The 18,531-nt window shown below is 36.0% G+C and overlaps 1 protein-coding gene across 1 annotated transcript; it reads right to left on the bottom strand.

The window, feature by feature from the left end:
* Positions 1 to 13,772: 13,772 nt before the first annotated feature.
* On the bottom strand, positions 13,773 to 18,062 carry GALK (Mevalonate/galactokinase family protein). The gene is made up of 13 exons (XM_079056361.1): positions 17,755 to 18,062; positions 16,784 to 16,968; positions 16,658 to 16,704; positions 16,476 to 16,570; positions 16,296 to 16,378; positions 15,903 to 15,971; positions 15,530 to 15,715; positions 15,075 to 15,209; positions 14,757 to 14,891; positions 14,575 to 14,645; positions 14,391 to 14,468; positions 14,139 to 14,280; positions 13,773 to 14,012 (listed from the first exon to the last, which is right to left on the bottom strand). The coding sequence occupies exons 1-13, from the start codon at positions 17,915 to 17,917 to the stop codon at positions 13,902 to 13,904; spliced, it is 1,500 nt and encodes a 499-aa protein (XP_078912487.1). The 5' UTR covers positions 17,918 to 18,062; the 3' UTR covers positions 13,773 to 13,901.
* Positions 18,063 to 18,531: the final 469 nt, after the last annotated feature.

The raw sequence follows: 18,531 nt of genomic DNA, 5'->3' as shown, positions 1-18,531 counted from the left end.
CCAACAATAACCCGATTACCCATTCCCGTTATCCTCACTTTATGTCCCTAAAACAACAACTATTACAAGGGACCTAATCTAGGATTTTCATCGGGATGAACATTACTGCAAAGGGGTTTCCTTAACAATAGATGTCCTAAAGGCAACCATGAGGGGGATGGAGTACAGCAAATGAACACCCAAGTTCATTAACACCTACAGGCAATGAGCCTGCTAGCGTTCCACTGGACTGTCTAGAAAAGTCTGTGGTCGTCATCTAAACTCCGCTAGATGACTGAATCAGCAACAACAACGAGGCCTCTCATCATTTTATTTTATCACACACCAACTGTCTACCCATGTTCTACCCAACATATTAGTAGATAAAATATATGCATTTATATACAGTTTAAAACCTGTATAAAACATCCATTCAACAACTAGTTCAAATAAACAATTAATATATAAACACATAGCATGTATTTTATAAAGAATACTTCATATCTATGTGTTAGAAGAAAAAGGAATATACACTCACTTGATAAGACGATGATCGGACAGCACCTCGTCTCTTAAAATAATCTTTTCCGATAAAACCGGGATGTTTTTCTTGAAAACCGGGCTTCTTGCGGGCAGAGTTTTCGGCTCGGAAACTTCACTTCTCGGGATCTTCGGGGCTTCGGAACTTGCCTCGGGTATCGGGAATAATACCGGGGCTTCGGGGTATTTCTTGCACGCAAAACGAGGAAAATTGGGGAGAGAAAGAAAGAATTTTGGCAAAAGAAGTCGGCAGCCTCGCATGCCCTTTTATAGCAGCGAGAGCTCGGACTACGCTGGGCGTACCGAGGCCATACGCTGGGCGTACTCCGGATAAGGCTTCCATGTGGCGAAGTCTCGGTGGAGGAACGTGGCCTCTTCTGGACCGAGGAAAGCAGCAGTACGCTGAGCGTACCCATCTCGTACGTAGGGCGTACTTCGGTGTCGACATGTACGCGGGGCGTACCTCCTTGTACGCTGGGCGTACCTCGCATCCCCAGGCTCTCTTCGGATAAGCTTTGGTATGCGTGCCACGATCTTCAAAAATTCATAACTTTCGCATACGAGCTCCGTTTTCGACGTTCTTTATATCCACGCGTAGGTGAGACTATGCTCTACAACTTTCATTTAGACTTCGTCGGCTAATTTTGACTTTATTTTTATTATATTATTTTTAGTAGGCCGGGACAGGAAAACTCCGTTATAAAATCATAACTTCTTCATCCGACGTCCGTTTTCGTCTGTCTTTTTACCGATGGACTACTAACGACGAGATATTCGATTCTCGTTTAGATTGTTTCGGCCAATTATCACTCGATCTCGATTTCGAGATTTCAGGCTGCATACCGCTAAGTCGAAACTTAGAAAAATCATAACTTCCTCATACGAAGTCAGATTTAGACGTTCTTTTTATGCACGCTCTCGGTTTAACGTATTCTACAACTTTCATTTAGATAACTAAGGCTAGATATCGCTCTATCTTAAATTCATATTTTACGTCCTTCAGCGTCGTGCCAGTTCCGTCGCGAAACTTCGACATGTCATAACTTCTTCGTTATAACTCGGATTTCAGCATTCTTTATATAATCGGAAACCTTGCCACGACCACTACAACTTCCTTCATAGATATCGAGCTTATCTAATATTTTATTTTTTTACACTTATTTTTATTCTTAATTCAATTAAGCCACATAATTTAGCATAAAACACATAATACTCAAATAACACATTCTTATTATTTCAAAATGAGTTAGAAAGGTTAACCTAGACTATTATAACAACATTAATGCCTAGCCCAGAAACACGGGCGTTACAATTCTCCCCACCTTAGAATGATTCCGTCCCCGGAATCACACATCAACAAACAAATGCGGATAACGACTCATCATGTCACTCTCCGTTTCCCAGATGAGATTTGACCCATTCGTATGTTTCCATCGGACAAGCACTAATTCGACCATCTTGCGTCGCAACTTCTTAGTCTTTCGGTCAACGATTGCCTCTGGTTCTTCAATTAACCTTTTGTTCTCATCAATTCTTAACTCATAAATTGGAATTATATCGGGAACTTCTCCCGTGAACTTCCTCAAATAACACACATGGAAAGTGTTATGAATTCCATTCAGTTCTTCGGGCAATTCGAGCTTGTAAGCTTGATTCCCAATCCTCTGAAGAACCTTAAACGGTCCAATAAACCTTGGACTTAACTTTCCCCTTTTGCCAAACCTTATAAGTCCCTTCCATGGCGATACTTTAAGTAAAACCGAATCTCCAACTTCAAAAGTCATCGGTCTTTGCTTTTTGTCAGCATAGCTCTTTTGACAATCCTGAGCTGCTAACATTCTCTCCCTGATTATTTTCAACTTTTCAGCAGTCTGATGGACAATCTCCTGTCCCATAAACTGCTTTTCTCCAGCCTCAAGCCAACAAGACGGCGTACGACACTTCTGTCCGTATAAAGCTTGATAAGGTGCCATCTTGATGCTCGAATGGAAACTATTATTGTAGGAAAATTCTGCCAAAGGTAAATGCGCATCCCAGTTACCTTGGAATTCCAGGGTACATGCTCTCAGCATATCTTCAAGCGTTTGTATCGTCCTTTCGCTCTGACCATCAGTTTGTGGATGGTAAGCTGTACTTAAACAGAACTTGGTACCCAATTCTTCTTGTAGACTTCTCCAAAATCGCGAGGTGAAACGGCTGTCACGATCTGACACAATCGTTAACGGAACACCGTGAAGCCTCACAATTTCCTTCACGTAAGAATTCGCAAGCTTATCCATAGACCATTTCTCATTGGCTGCTATGAAATGCGCACTCTTACTGAATCAATCAACGACCACCCAAATCATGTCGTGGCCATTCTTTGTTATGGGCAGTTTAGTGACAAAATCCATAGCAATGTCTTCCCATTTACCCATCGGCACAGGTAAAGGTTCTAAACTCCCGTATGGTTTCTGATGTTGTGCCTTCACTCTTGCACATGTCACACATTCAGCCACATACTTGGCAATATCGAGCTTCATCGTCGGCCACCAGTAATAAGGTTTTAGGTCCCTATACATTTTAGTGCTACCAGGATGAATCGAGTACATGGTTTTGTGAGCTTCTTCCATCAGAAGATCTCTTATTCCTCCTGACTTAGGTACCCAAATACGATCTTGGAATACCTTCAGTCCATGACCGTTTGTACCGAACACCAACGTTTTGCCCAAACGTTCTTCCTTTCGGTCATTCTTTTCTGAAGCTTCTTCTTGAGCTTTCTTGATACTTTCCACAATTGTCGAGACAACTTCAATTCTCAAGGCTCTTGGCCTTTTCCTTTCAAGATTGACTTTTCGACTGAGAGCATCAGCAACAACATTTGCTTACCGGGGTGGTAAAGTATCTCACAGTCGTAATCCTTGAGTAATTCCAGCCAGCGTCGTTGCCTCATATTCAATTCTTTCTGACTAAAGAGATATTGGAGACTCTTATGATCAGTGAAAATTTTGCACTTCGTGCCATAGAGGTAATGCCTCCATATCTTTAGAGCGAAAACTACCGCTGCCAGCTCCAAATCATGAGTGGGGTAGTTCTTTTCATGCTCTTTCAGCTGTCGAGACGCATATGCTATCACCTTTTCTCTTTGGGTCAAAACACAACCTAACCCAACACCAGACGCATCACTATAGACAGCGAAGTCTTCAACTCCATCGGGTAGAGAAAGAATCGGTGTTTCACATAGCTTCCTCTTTAGCAACTCGAATGCTTCTTTGTGCTTATCACTCCAAGCATAAGTAGCTCCTTTGTGAGTCAAAGCTGTTAATGGAGTAGCGATCGAAGAGAAGCATTGGATAAACCTTCGGTAATATCCGGCTAATCCTAAAAAGCTTCGGATCTCTGTGGGACTTTTTGGTTGTTCCCACTTCATCACAGCTTCAATCTTTGCTGGATCAACCATTATTCCTTCTTGGTTGACCACGTGACCCAAGAATTGGACTTCTCGAATCCAAAAATCACATTTGGAGAACTTAGCATACAACTTCTCCTTCTTCAAGACTTCTAACACTTCTCGCAAGTGTCTGCAATGCTCCTCTTGGCTTTTCGAGTAAATCAGAATGTCGTCTATGAACACTATCACAGATTTATCATGGAACGGATTACAAACCCTGTTCATTAAATCCATGAATGTTGCGGGAGCATTGGTTAGTCCAAACGACATAACCAAAAACTCGTAGTGTCCATATCGTGTTCTGAATGCAGTCTTCTCGATATCCTGCTCTCTTACTTTCAGCTGATGATATCCTGACCTTAGGTCGATCTTTGAAAAATAACTCGAACCTTGTAGTTGATCGAACAGGTCATCAATCCTCGGCAATGGATATCTATTCTTTATCGTTGCCTTATTCTGCTCTCTGTAGTCAATGCACATTCTCATACTCCCGTCTTTCTTTTTTCACGAATAACATCGGAGCTCCCCAGGGTAATGAACTAGGTCTAATGAAACCTTTGTCCAATAACTCCTGAAGTTGCATCATTAGCTCCTTCATCTCCGTCGGTGCTAGTCGGTAAGGTGCTTTTGCTATTGGCGTGGTCCCTGGTAACAAGTCTATTCTGAACTCCACTTGTCTATCAGGCGGTAATCAGGGAAGATCTTCGGGAAATACTTCCGGATAATCACACACGACATGAATGCTCTGAATTTCCTTTTTCTCCTTCTTAGCATCGATCACGAATGCCAAATATGATGTACATCCTTTGGCCAAACACTTTCTGGCTTTCATTAGAGAAATGATTCCAGAATTTACTCTGCGTTGGTTCCCATACACCATAAATGACTCTTTCCCTGGCGAGTTTACTTTTACAATCTTCTTCTTGCACAATATTTCGGCATCATTGGCGCTAAGCCAATCCATTCCCAACACGATGTCGAAACCGTTAAGTTCGATAGGCAATAATTCCTCGTGGAACTTATTCCCATTCAGGTCGATTAAGATGTTTTTCATACGATGGATAACAGGTATAAACTTGCCACTAGCAACTTCGACTAATAAAGCATTATCTAGTCTATCAACAGGCAAAGCTAGTTTTCTACCAAATTCATGCGATATAAAAGAGTAGTTGGCTCCTGAATCAAATAAAATTTGGGAAGGCAATTCGTTTACGAGAAAGGTACCTGAAGTGACATCAACTTCTTCTTTAGCAGCTTCGAGTGTCATCTGGATGGCTCTCGCCTTCGGCTTTGGTGGAATGTTGGGCTTTGCTGCCTCCCTCTTTTTAGGACAATCTTTCAAAATGTGCCCCTCTTCGTTACATCCAAAGCACACTCTTTTGTTGGACGGAAACTCATTGGCATAATGCCCCGTCTTTCCACACTTGTAGCAGGTCACATCCTCGCTACATTTCCCAGAGTGCTTTTTCTTGCACTTTTCACACCATTTCGATTCGCCTCCAAACTTCTTCGAATTAGGCTTCGAGGATTTGTTCTTCTTGCTGGAACCTGAAGTTCCCTCAAACTTTCTCTTATCACCAACTTCAACTTTGCTGGCGGTTCTTCCCTTGATCATGTCCTTAACAGACTTGGTAGCCCAGATAGCTGCCTCTAGAGTAGGTGCCTGACGTACTGGCACTGCGTACTCCCATGGAAGTCCCTTTGCGTACCGGTCAACTTTTGTCAGCTCATCTGGAACGATGCGCAAAGCAAATTCCATTTTGTCTGTAAAGGCGTTAGTGTATTCATCAACTGACATGCTGCCTTTTGTCAATGTCAGAAACTTGTTCTCCAACTCCAGTAGATTTTGGGCCGAGCAGAACTTGCGCTTGAACTGCACCAAGAACTCTGCCCAAGTCAGTTGTAGTGGCTCATTAGGGCTTAGGGTCTTCCCCAGAGTGTTCCACCATCGAACAGCTCCACCCCTGAACTGACGTACTGCGAAAGTGGTATGCAACTTGCCTATGCAACCACACGTCATGAAGGCTAGCTCCATTTCTGAGATCCAATCCATGACTCCGATCGGATCCTCCTTTCCAGTGAAGGTCGATGGTTTGCAAGTAAGAAAATCTTTGTACTTGCATCCAAGGCCATCATTCCCTCCATCGTGGTTATTCTGCCTAACAATTGGTGGATTGGCTTGACCAACAATCCCACTGAAGTTACCTCCTTCCGACGGCCCTCCATTCACTTCGGGCTCTTCAACTTGAATTGAAATTTCTTCACGATTTTGTTGAAGCAGACGTCTAGTTTCTTCCATCTGACGATCCAACATCGTCTGAATCATCAATTGTACACTAGCCATTGTCACCGACTCAGGTGTAGCAGCTACAACAGGTATTTGCTCAATTACAGGTGGTTGATTCCTGTTTTCGTTTGCGTTTCCAACTCCGCTTCTTGTTCTTGCCATTCTTGATCTATACACCGAATAAGGTGAATTTAGATCCTTAATTACGATAGAAATCAAATCATCCTTATCACTTTGAAACGTTTACATGCTAGTTCTAATACCGTAATCATACACTTAGAATCCTAAACACATAAGGTTTCCAGATCCGGTTGGCAACAAACCATAGATCCGAACAAATAATATCATATATGGCATTTAACACATAAAAGCATTTTAGGCATCTTTCCTAAAATAAACTAGTGCTCGTGTCTTAAATATAACAGACGCTCATCTCACAATCTTCACTTAGCATTCTAAGTTTAAGTCTAGAAATCCTACAAATTCCTAGTTCGCTTAAACTAATGCTCTGATACCAACTGTGACATCCCCAAAATCACGGCCAGAAAAGACCGGTTTCATTTATGCTTTTAAAATAATTTCAGAGTAAATCCATTGATTTAAAAGAGTTGCGGAAATTTGTCCCCAAAACAAAACATGATAAAATAAAGTTTATCAAAGCATTTCTTAAAGAAATGTATTTTCATTATATATCAAAACTCAGGATGTCATGTTCCGATACAGACCAAAAGCATAAACAATACAATATAGACCTTACAACGATTACATATAACTACTGGTATATAATCCAAAAATATCTTGACAATGTCATCCAACTTATGCTCTCGCGCCACTACCTGTAATACAAAGAAACTGAGTGGGTCAGGCTTGGGAGCCTGGTGAGCATATAAGGTTTTCAACCCACAATAAATAAATATATTTAGTTCATCAACCAACAATAACCCGATTACCCATTCCCGTTATCCTCACTTTATGTCCCTAAAACAACAACTATTACAAGGGACCTAATCTAGGATTTTCATCGGGATGAACATTACTGCAAAGGGGTTTCCTTAACAATAGATGTCCTAAAGGCAACCATGAGGGGGATGGAGTACAGCAAATGAACACCCAAGTCATTAACACCTACAGGCAATGAGCCTGCTAGCGTTCCACTGGACTGTCTAGAAAAGTCTGTGGTCGTCATCTAAACTCCGCTAGATGACTGAATCAGCAACAACAACGAGGCCTCTCATCATTTTATTTTATCACACACCAACTGTCTACCCATGTTCTACCCAACATATTAGTAGATAAAATATATGCATTTATATACAGTTTAAAACCTGTATAAAACATCCATTCAACAACTAGTTCAAATAAACAATTAATATATAAACACATAGCACGTATTTTATAAAGAATACTTCATATCTATGTGTTAGAAGAAAAAGGAATATACACTCACTTGATAAGACGATGATCGGACAGCACCTCGTCTCTTAAAATAATCTTTTCCGATAAAACCGAGATGTTTTTCTTGAAAACCGGGCTTCTTGCGGGCAGAGTTTTCGGCTCGGAAACTTCACTTCTCGGGATCTTCGGGGCTTCGGAACTTGCCTCGGGTATCGGGAATAATACCGGGGCTTCGGGGTATTTCTTGCACGCAAAACGAGGAAAATTGGGGAGAGAAAGAAAGAATTTTGGCAAAAGAAGTCGGCAGCCTCGCATGCCCTTTTATAGCAGCGAGAGCTCGGACTACGCTGGGCGTACCGAGGCCATACGCTGGGCGTACTCCGGATAAGGCTTCCATGTGGCGAAGTCTCGGTGGAGGAACGTGGCCTCTTCTGGACCGAGGAAAGCAGCAGTACGCTGAGCGTACCCATCTCGTACGTAGGGCGTACTTCGGTGTCGACATGTACGCGGGGCGTACCTCCTTGTACGCTGGGCGTACCTCGCATCCCCAGGCTCTCTTCGGATAAGCTTTGGTATGCGTGCCACGATCTTCAAAAATTCATAACTTTCGCATACGAGCTCCGTTTTCGACGTTCTTTATATCCACGCGTAGGTGAGACTATGCTCTACAACTTTCATTTAGACTTCGTCGGCTAATTTTGACTTTATTTTTATTATATTATTTTTAGTAGGCCGGGACAGGAAAACTCCGTTATAAAATCATAACTTCTTCATCCGACGTCCGTTTTCGTCTGTCTTTTTACCGATGGACTACTAACGACGAGATATTCGATTCTCGTTTAGATTGTTTCGGCCAATTATCACTCGATCTCGATTTCGAGATTTCAGGCTGCATACCGCTAAGTCGAAACTTAGAAAAATCATAACTTCCTCATACGAAGTCAGATTTAGACGTTCTTTTTATGCACGCTCTCGGTTTAACGTATTCTACAACTTTCATTTAGATAACTAAGGCTAGATATCGCTCTATCTTAAATTCATATTTTACGTCCTTCAGCGTCGTGCCAGTTCCGTCGCGAAACTTCGACATGTCATAACTTCTTCGTTATAACTCGGATTTCAGCATTCTTTATATAATCGGAAACCTTGCCACGACCACTACAACTTCCTTCATAGATATCGAGCTTATCTAATATTTTATTTTTTTACACTTATTTTTATTCTTAATTCAATTAAGCCACATAATTTAGCATAAAACACATAATACTCAAATAACACATTCTTATTATTTCAAAATGAGTTAGAAAGGTTAACCTAGACTATTATAACAACATTAATGCCTAGCCCAGAAACACGGGCGTTACAACTACAACACAAAGTAGTACAACCTCAACCCAACATAATATGTCGACAAATAACAAACATATACAGATAGAATCATAGGTAGTCCTACAGATCTACCAGACTAGCATATCGGCAACTAGCATATAATCATGCATATCTATTCCATACTCAACATATCAGTGTATAGAAGGATATCAATCCCATGGGCCAGTCTTGGTGCCTTCGATCCGTAAGTATAGTAAGGAAAACTCATCTCTCGATCTGATCAATAACTGATGAGGTTCCGACTTCAAATCTCATCTTAAACCGCCGCCTATCCAACCAAAATACCAATTCTAAATCACCATCCAAAAGACCAATTCTCAACACCAACCAAAATATCCAAAATACCTTTAAGTCAAACTTGGTCAAACTGGGTCAAAGTCAAAGTCAAACTGATAAAAAATCTATAAGTCAACTGAGCCAACCCAACCGAGTTGACTCATCTGAGTCGACTCAGAAGACGTATGTTGGGCGTACTGCAAGGGTATGCGGGGCGTACTCTCACTTTGACTGGCATCGCGAGGGTTGATCGTGTACGCGCTGCGTACTCAAGTTACGCAGGGCGTACGTCCAGACTTCCCAAACTCCATTAAGTGCTTAATGCCTTAAGCCCTTACGTCTATCTTTCAGATCCATGGCTAATATACCCTCAAGAGTCATAAAGTTTCCAACTTTATGACTTTGCATGTCCATTAAGTGCTTAACTCAACTTCTTAATCCATTAAGACCCTTTAGAGAATGAATGGAACAAAACCAACCACTTAGATCCCATTTTTATGACTCAAGACCCTTCCAAAGGTCTGAAAGGACAACTTAATGGGTCAAGAACATGCTATGTTCTTGAATCTCCATATTTGGGACAAAAAGGACCAAAAACCATTCCAACAAAAGATCTAAATGAAACTTCACCAAGTTCAGAACTTGATACCTAAAAATGGTGCCAAAAGGTGGTGTGATCCTGGATCTAAAGAGCTCCACTCCTCCAAGGTGGTCTCTCAATCCTTCCTTCTTCTTCTTCAAGGGCACAAAACACACACATTCAAGCTTAGAAATGCTTCACAAGATGGATTAGGGTTGCAAAAACGCTTCAAGAGGGTGGAGGCTGATGAACTGATGAAGTGAGGGGGATTGAGGCTATAATGAGGTTTAAATATGAGTTAAACCCTAAAAATTAGCGTTTGCATACCTGGCACGTACGCCCTGAGCGTACACACGCATGCATGGCGTACTCCACCAATATCCAATTTACGAAAATTCCACCAAGCCTTCATTGCACTCTTTCTTATACTTAGGGTCCAAATTGCAATAAATCCCAATATAAGGGCCAACAATGAAAGTGCCTCAAAACTAGATGTTACAAACTTTAATATCTCTAAAGCTATCTTACTGAAGTGTACAATGATTTTTGTCTCCCAAAACATCTTTAATATTTATACCTAGTTATGAAGAATAATATCGTAATGTTTATATCAAGTTGTTAATATAGTTGAATGAATTGTTTTTTCATATCATTTTCAAATCAATTTGTGCAAGACGAACTTTAATATATCTAAACTTTTGTTATTAAAGTGTACAATGGACTTCATCTCCAAAAAGTATTGTAAAAATCTATGACTTACCTATGAAAATGATAATATAATGTTGATAGCCTTGTTAGATGAGTTGAATGAAATGGTTTAAGTGTCATTTCTCAAATCAAGTTATGTAATAAAAACTTTAATACTTATAAAGTTATGCAATGTACATTAAACTTCATCTCCAGAAACATCTGGAAAAACTCTTTACTAAGCTATGAAGAATGATATTGTAATGTTGAGGGAAATCTCCAGAAAAGTCCTAAAATTTTACCCTAATTTACGAAAAAGTCTCAAACTAAATTTTGTTTACGAAAAAGCATGAATTACCGGTAAAAATGACGATTTGACTGCTTTTTTCCGGTTTATCGGTTTTATTACTTACCCGTTTCACTAAAGTCCCATTATTTTACCCTAATTTGCGAATAAGTCCCAAAATAAAATTTACCTGATGAGTTGGCCCTTTTCTCTATGTAACATACATTTTACCGGTTTCATTGCTGACCCGGACGCCTAGTCATTAAATGAGATGATGAGATGGATATGTTGAGTTATATAATGCTATGTTTAGCATAAAACTTGATATCCTGATGTATTATATATCTTTTTGGAACATAAAATGCATCCAACGAAGACTACAATAATTACATAAACTAACAAAAACTGTGTTATTTTTTACGTTTATAAGAAATATCAAATTGTCTATCTAATCTTAGGTAACCTAATATATCCATCTCATCAGACATCAACTCATTTTCTGCCATTTTTTTTATTGGAAACACACATTTTATTGGTTTCATTGCTGACATAGATACATAGTCATAAATGAGCCGATGAGATGAGTATCAAATTTTACAGTAAATGTGACATTATATAACCCATCGTATTCATCTTATCAGCTAATTTAATGACTAGGTGTCTAAGTCAGCAATGAAACCGATAAAATGTATGTTACATGAAGAAAATGGCCAAATCACCAGTAAATTTTATTTTGGGACTTATTTGCAAATTAGGGTAAAATAATGAGACTTTGGTGAAACAAGTAAGTAATAAAACCGGTAAACTGGAAAAAGGGGTCAAATCGCCATTTTTACCGGTAATTCATGCTTTTTCGTAAAAAATTTTAGTTTGAGACTTTTTCATAAATTAGGGTAAAATTTTAGGACTTTTCTGAAGATTTCCCTAATGTTGATATCAAGTTGTTAATATAGTTTAATGAATTGTTTCAGTGCATTTTAAATTGCTCTCGACATATTTTAACGTCTCTAAAGTTATATTATCGATATATACAATGAAATTCATCTCCAAAAACTTTTGTAAACATCATTTACTTATCAATGACGAATGATATCATAATGTTTGTATAAGTTGATATAATTGAACAAATTATTTTAGTGTTATTTTTGAAATCAAATTGTGCCATAGGAACTATAATATCTCTAACGTTTTGTCATGGAAGTATATAATGGAATTTGTCTTTTAAAAACATCTGTAAAAACTTTATACTTAGCTTTGAATAGTGATATCGTAATGTTGATATCAATTTATTAATATAACTAGGTGTGAGAACAATATATTACACGGGTTGATTTAAAAAACGATTAAACATTAAAATATAAATAACAAATATTTTTTAATATACAACTTTAAAATAAGAAAGAGAAACGTATTTATTGCAATTTAATATCATATATTATATTTAATACTTTACATATATAAATATATGACTTTAATTTTAAAAATTTAAACAAACCAAAAATTGACAAGTGTATAATATTTATTTTAAAAATTCCACAAAATGACAAGTGTCAAAACTCATGAGATATTGACATGTGACAAAAAAACCTTCATTTATTAAGAAGGATTGAAATAATTGTTTTTAGTATTTTTCTCAAATCAAATATCGCAAAACAAACTTTAATATCTATAAAGTTATATTATTAAAGTCTATAATGAATTTTGTCCCCAAAAACTATTACAAAAACATTTTACTTAAATATGAATAATGATATCTTAAGGTTGATAGCATCTTCCAAAAAGGTTTTCAATAGAGATTTTTTCAAATCAAAAAATTTCTCTAAAAAGGGTTATTGTAAAAAAAGTTTATTTTTTATTTGAAAAATATTCAGAAAAATTCTTAAATTTTAGCTTTTCCGTTAATACTGTAAAAATTTAAAGACTTTTATGGATATAAAATATTTTATTTTTATTTCGACATCATTTTTATTAAAGTCACAACTTTTCTTGTACATAAAATAACAAAACAGTGATAATTGTTTACTTATACAATTTTAACGGGTAAAAAACATTCACCGGTTGCAATGGCCTTTTCATTTTTTTTTTCAAGCTTTAAACTATAAGAATATATAAATTAAAACCTATGGACCGATGGATCACAAGTTTCTTTTTCGTTTTCTTTTTACCTTTTTACTGATATTATTTACCTTATTTTTTGTGAATTTCTCCAAATTAAAAAAAAGCTTCTTTGTAAACATAAGATCTATGTTTGAGGTTTTTCAACTTACGAAGCCTTTTCAAAATCATCTGTGTAGTTACAATATATGTAATTTGTATAGTTAGATAATAAATGTTCTCTATCAAAAAGTTTGAGAATAGACATAAAAAAGTTAGAATTTGCTAGCGTTCAGAAATTATAAAAAATATATATACTATTTAAAAATTTATAATTCATATTATATATATATATATATATATATATATATATATATATATATATATATTCTTTAGTTGTTTTAATTTAATGATAAATATGTTTATTAATATAAAAAATAATATAAATATAAATTAAAACCTACGGAGTACGGACCCATGGACAAGTTTGGTAAAAAAAGTTCTTAGGACGAATATCTACAAGCCTTTTGAGTTATTGTGACAAACAAAAACTTTTAAAAGCCAATAATTAAAAGCATTTAAGCTATATTTGACGCACCATCTCCTATTTTTCAATAGTTTTTTTAGCTTGTTTTTTTAAAAATTCTTCAAGATAGACCATTTATTAATCATAATAAATATATGTTTTTTAAATATCTTTATATGTCATTTTATATTTCCCAACTAGTTTATAGTTAAATTTTCTTTTCAACAATCACAACCTTAGCATTATATGTAGATGGCAAAATAAAAAGTGGTTAACAAAAGCGAGAATTACTGAATCAAACAATTCATGAAGTAAAGATTACTATACGGGGAAAATAACTTAATCGTTGTCTGTAATTTGTAAATAAAATAAAATAAAAAAGCAAAAATCATATAATTATTTCACAAATAAAGCATTAAAGGGCAGAAGAAACTAAAATCTGAAAATGGCTGCCCCACTTGAAGGCTTGGATGCAAACACGTACAGACCAAGATCGGTTTTCTTGATTGTCCCGTTGTCGATTCTAGATTGATAGAATTGCTCCTGTACTCCAAATTATAAACAATTTGCTTTTTCTTAACAACCAAACAATCATTTAAATCGATAAAACCAAGTAACATGAAAAAAAAAAAAAGTTTATTAAATAAAGTATAAAGTGTAAAAAGTAACCTTTAAATTTAGAATGAAGTGTGGAACGATGCTTTCTTTTACCAAAGCAACAGCACATCCGCCCCATCCGGCGCCTGTAAGCCTTGCTCCCAGCGCCCCATTACCTTTACACACTTCCACCAATTCTTCAAGCTCTGGACAACTGTTTCAATACGTAAATATTACTATTAAATTTTTTGGAAACAAAGAGACAAGGTTTGATTGTAATTTTATAATTTTTTTTTTTTTCATGAGCTTTTATGATAATAATACCTGCACTCAAATAGAACACTGCAACTATGGTGGCTGTCATTCATAAGGTCACCAAGCTTCTTCAACTTCTCCTCTTCACTGCAAAAACAATTCCAATATTACCCTCCATATTCTGGACTTTAAAAAGATATAAACATACTTTATTTATAAAAAATATAAAATCCTAGAAAATGATTAGACTCACTCAGAATTTGATGACACCGCATCCTTGAAAGCATATACACGTTTTGCTTCTGAGTACACATGTGAGGCTCTCTGATAACCCAAATTTACAAAAAATAATATTCAGAAAAAAATAGTTATAAAATAAAACCAATAAAAAAAAGTAAGTGATGGGATAAATGAGAAAGTAGGTTGTGAGCTTACCTGGAATAACTTGTAATGCTTGGCAGCTTTGATCACATCCAGTGAAGAAGACGAGTCAAGAAATATGGAATCCAAGGTTTTACCAGTGATTTTCTCAATTTCTTCAGCTGTATAAGGCTCCTCTTTCAGATATTCCTGTCATAGTAAAAAAGGCTAAATTGTAAAAAATAGCAACAAACTTTATTTTTAACAACCAACTTATATGTTTTTTTTACTGTTTAAATCAAAATGTGGAATAGAAATAATTTATAGGTGTTAGATGATGACGTGGCAACAATCATGCCATGTCATCATTTTTATAGGTAGTCGAATGAATACCTTAACAGCAAGGGTAGGGTCGGAAGACCCGTGGGCCCCAGCAAAGGATACACATAAACCTTCTACATCAGAAAGGGTTTTCACTTTTGATATTGCCTCTTCAGGTTCCATTCCGAGTTTTATGCCAAGTACAATCTGCAAAAAAAAAAAGAGTTTCCAAAAATAGAATGATTATTAGGAAAATAGGTGGAAAGTGAAAAGCAAAATTAGAATGTTAAAGAGGTAAATATAGAACATTAGTCAGCTACTTGCCACATAGGCCCCGTTTGTTATGGAGGATTTAGGGACAAATGACAATGAAATCGGAAAAGGAATGGAATGAAAAAAGAAATTGTTTGTTTTGTTGAATGGAATGTAATGACTTATTCCATTCCATCAAACCAAACAAACCATTGAAGCAACACAAAAATACTGAAAAAAAGAGAGTTTTTTTTTTTTTTTTTTTTGGATCTTACAGAAGCTAAACGACATTCAACAACCCGATTATTGTAGTTTGTTGCAGCAGTTACTGCTTTCTGTGATTCAGCCAATGAATGAGCAATCACAAAAGTTCCGCCAGCTGGCAGTTGCACATCGGTTGCACGAATCGGGTTGAAATCTATCAGCTCAGCAAACCCCGTTTTTGCCATAATAGATATTGCCTAGTTCAATAAAAAAAAAACACAAAAATTATAACATTTTACTTTCAACTTATTTCTTATTTGTTCATTATAGCATTCCAGTTTCATTTATTATAAAGGAAAGTATGTTGTTATTTCTTGCATTTAACCCCAAAATGTAATTACTCAAAAAGTTCATTGCTTTATGGGAAATATTATATGTATATACCTGATCCATTCCACCAGATTGTGTCCCAATATGTCTTTCACACTCACAAGTAAGTTGAGCAACTTCTTTCTGCAATGGAGTAAACATAGAACAGTTATCAGACTTATTTTGTAGGCACTCAAAAGGGTCCCACATTATTTAACAAAACATATCATACATAATTTATATGAAATTTATAACATAAAACTGTTTTGAGTTGCAGGAAAGCATTTGGTATTACTGAAAACAACAAACATAAAACAGTGAAAAACATATAAACCGACTCAAAATAGTGCAAAACTAACTTTATAGTTTTAATATCTTCACCATTGTGGGAAAGACGTAAATGCCCTCCTCATCCTTATTATATATCAAAAAAAAAAAAAAAAACATAGAAACATATCATTAGAATACCTTGGGAAGATTGACATTGAGGGCAGCCATTATTGCAATAGTAGAAGAGCAAACAAAAGCTGCAGAGCTTGATAGCCCAGACCCTGTATTGTATTGACAAGAAAGAGATGAAGCTAAAACACAAAAGAAATTTATTTATTTTTATCAGAAGTGAAACCTTTAATTGAACAATTTTCTTACCTGTAGGAACTGTTCCATCAATCATTACATCAAGTCCAACTGGTGAACCTACATCCAGCCCTGCTGATTTAGCATATTCATGGAAACCCTTATATCTGCACAATACATGAAACTATGATAAAATGAAATGTATCATTTGTATACTTGTATACAACTGTATATCACATTAGGCAAATGCTCACCCACAAACAAAATAATGGCCCCATCGATGATTCTTCAGGTCAATCTCCTGCAAAAAGAAATATGAGGTTGGATATGAAAACTACAAACAAAAATCTGTGTTTTTGCAACCTAAAAGAGCAACTTACCTGGTTAGGATCAACAGGATAGGTGCACATTGTGTACTTGTCATTAACATTTGCAATCCTAAGAAGCTTTTCAGACTCCCCTGCATCTCTTTTTCCAATGGCTACAATTGTGTCTTGCCTAATTGCCATGGGCAACACAGAGTAGCCCTCATAGTCAATGTGCTCTCCGATCAAATTCACTCTTCCTTGATTCCAAAAACAATATTGCAAAAGTTCAATGTCATGAAAAAGAATATAAAGACACCATAAGCACATGAACATACATCTGTACTGGATAACAGATGTGAACTCAACACGATCTTAAAGTTTAGAACTTTGCCATCATCACTGTCAGATGTGTAACTGATATTTATGATCACAAAAATTTGCAATGTGACTACATTTATAGTTTAGTATAAGGATACTTCAAGAAATATTTATAAGCTGTAATAGACTTTGGTCCCAAGAAAATAAGGGATTTGGTGGACCAAATATGATGGCATGAAATTTTTGTAAATATGACGATAGGTAATCAGATCGTGTTCAAAGAAAGAGATGGATCAACTTTTTGTGTCAAACTCGAAGGCACTTTAAAAACTCAAAATCGTTATGGATCTCGTTACACATGTTATGACACCAGAGATTCTAAAATTTAAGTAGTTGTAACAAACTTCAATGTAACCAACAATTTTTCCTGAAATCGCTGAAGTGATTCAGATTAATTCGGAACAGCTTAAGCACTTTGCTATGCTTTTCCACGAAAAAATTAAGTAAAAGCGTATCAAGAAACGCATAATCTAAAAGGCGATCACCTTCATCACAAAAAAGAGTTCGTATTTCTTTTCCCGATCTTAATTTAAGAAACTTATGAACAGTGGTCATTAGTCAATGTACTTCCGAATTAAATTCAAAAATAATCACAAAAAATCCAATAATTGAATAATTATACAATTGTCGATATAAAAAAATCGGTGAACTTAAAGAGGAATAACCTGGTGCGCGAGCATAGAGGTCAGGAAGATGACCGAATAATTCTTCGAATTTGGAATCGAGAATGGAGAAACGAAGTTGAGCTTCTTCGACCTGTGATCCATCACCGTAAACCTCATCAAGTTTGGAGTGGATTGGAACTGGTAGATCTTCGTGTTTTGCCATTGATTGATTGATAATTTCTGTGTACTTTGTGTTGTATAAGTAGTCGACAAAAGGATCACCGAAGAATCGTGAATAATATAAATGGATACGGATTAATTAGTTTTCGAGTGGCACTCTATTCCCTTGAATTTATCAAGAATTAATTTTGACTACTTTAGGAACCGAAAAAAAGTAGGACTCTTTATATAAGGAAGATTCTTAAAAAGGATAAATCATAAATGTTTTAATATACCTTTATATTATTATTATTATTCATATTCATATTTTTAAATTTTTTATTTTCAGGCTTATATTTTCCGAAAGAATTGAGTAATTTTAGTTGCTGATATATGAAATAAATATATACTAATTAATAAGTTATGAAATTTAAAAAGACATCCAAATTATAAAAATTATAAAAATATAAATATATTAAGCCTAAAATATCGATTTTGAAAATATGTTTTTTGAATGGTAAAGTCTATACTTGTAAAGTTTATATCATTTGTTATTATAATGGTCATTATATTCTTATTATATTTTTTGGTATATGTTAAAGTATAAAAAAAAGCTAAGATTACAATACGAATAGCCAAAATAACCCTTTGATTAAACTATGAAATTACGTAAAATCT

Source organism: Lactuca virosa, chromosome 6, assembly GCF_052849685.1.
Source record: "Lactuca virosa cultivar CGN04683 chromosome 6, Lactuca_virosa_CGN04683_v6, whole genome shotgun sequence".
Lineage (NCBI taxonomy): Eukaryota > Viridiplantae > Streptophyta > Magnoliopsida > Asterales > Asteraceae > Lactuca > Lactuca virosa.
This window is presented reverse-complemented; position numbering and strand designations above follow the sequence as displayed.

Coding starts and splice junctions, on each gene's coding strand:
- GALK (XM_079056361.1), bottom strand. CDS start 17,917: ATGGCAAAACACGAAGATCTACCAGTTCCAATCCACTCCAAACTTGAT. Junction 15,972..16,295: donor TCAATGTCAATCTTCCCAAG/GTATTCTAATGA, acceptor ACTCCATTGCAG/AAAGAAGTTGCTCAACTTAC. Junction 15,210..15,529: donor TTGAATGTCGTTTAGCTTCT/GTAAGATCCAAA, acceptor TTTTTTTTGCAG/ATTGTACTTGGCATAAAACT.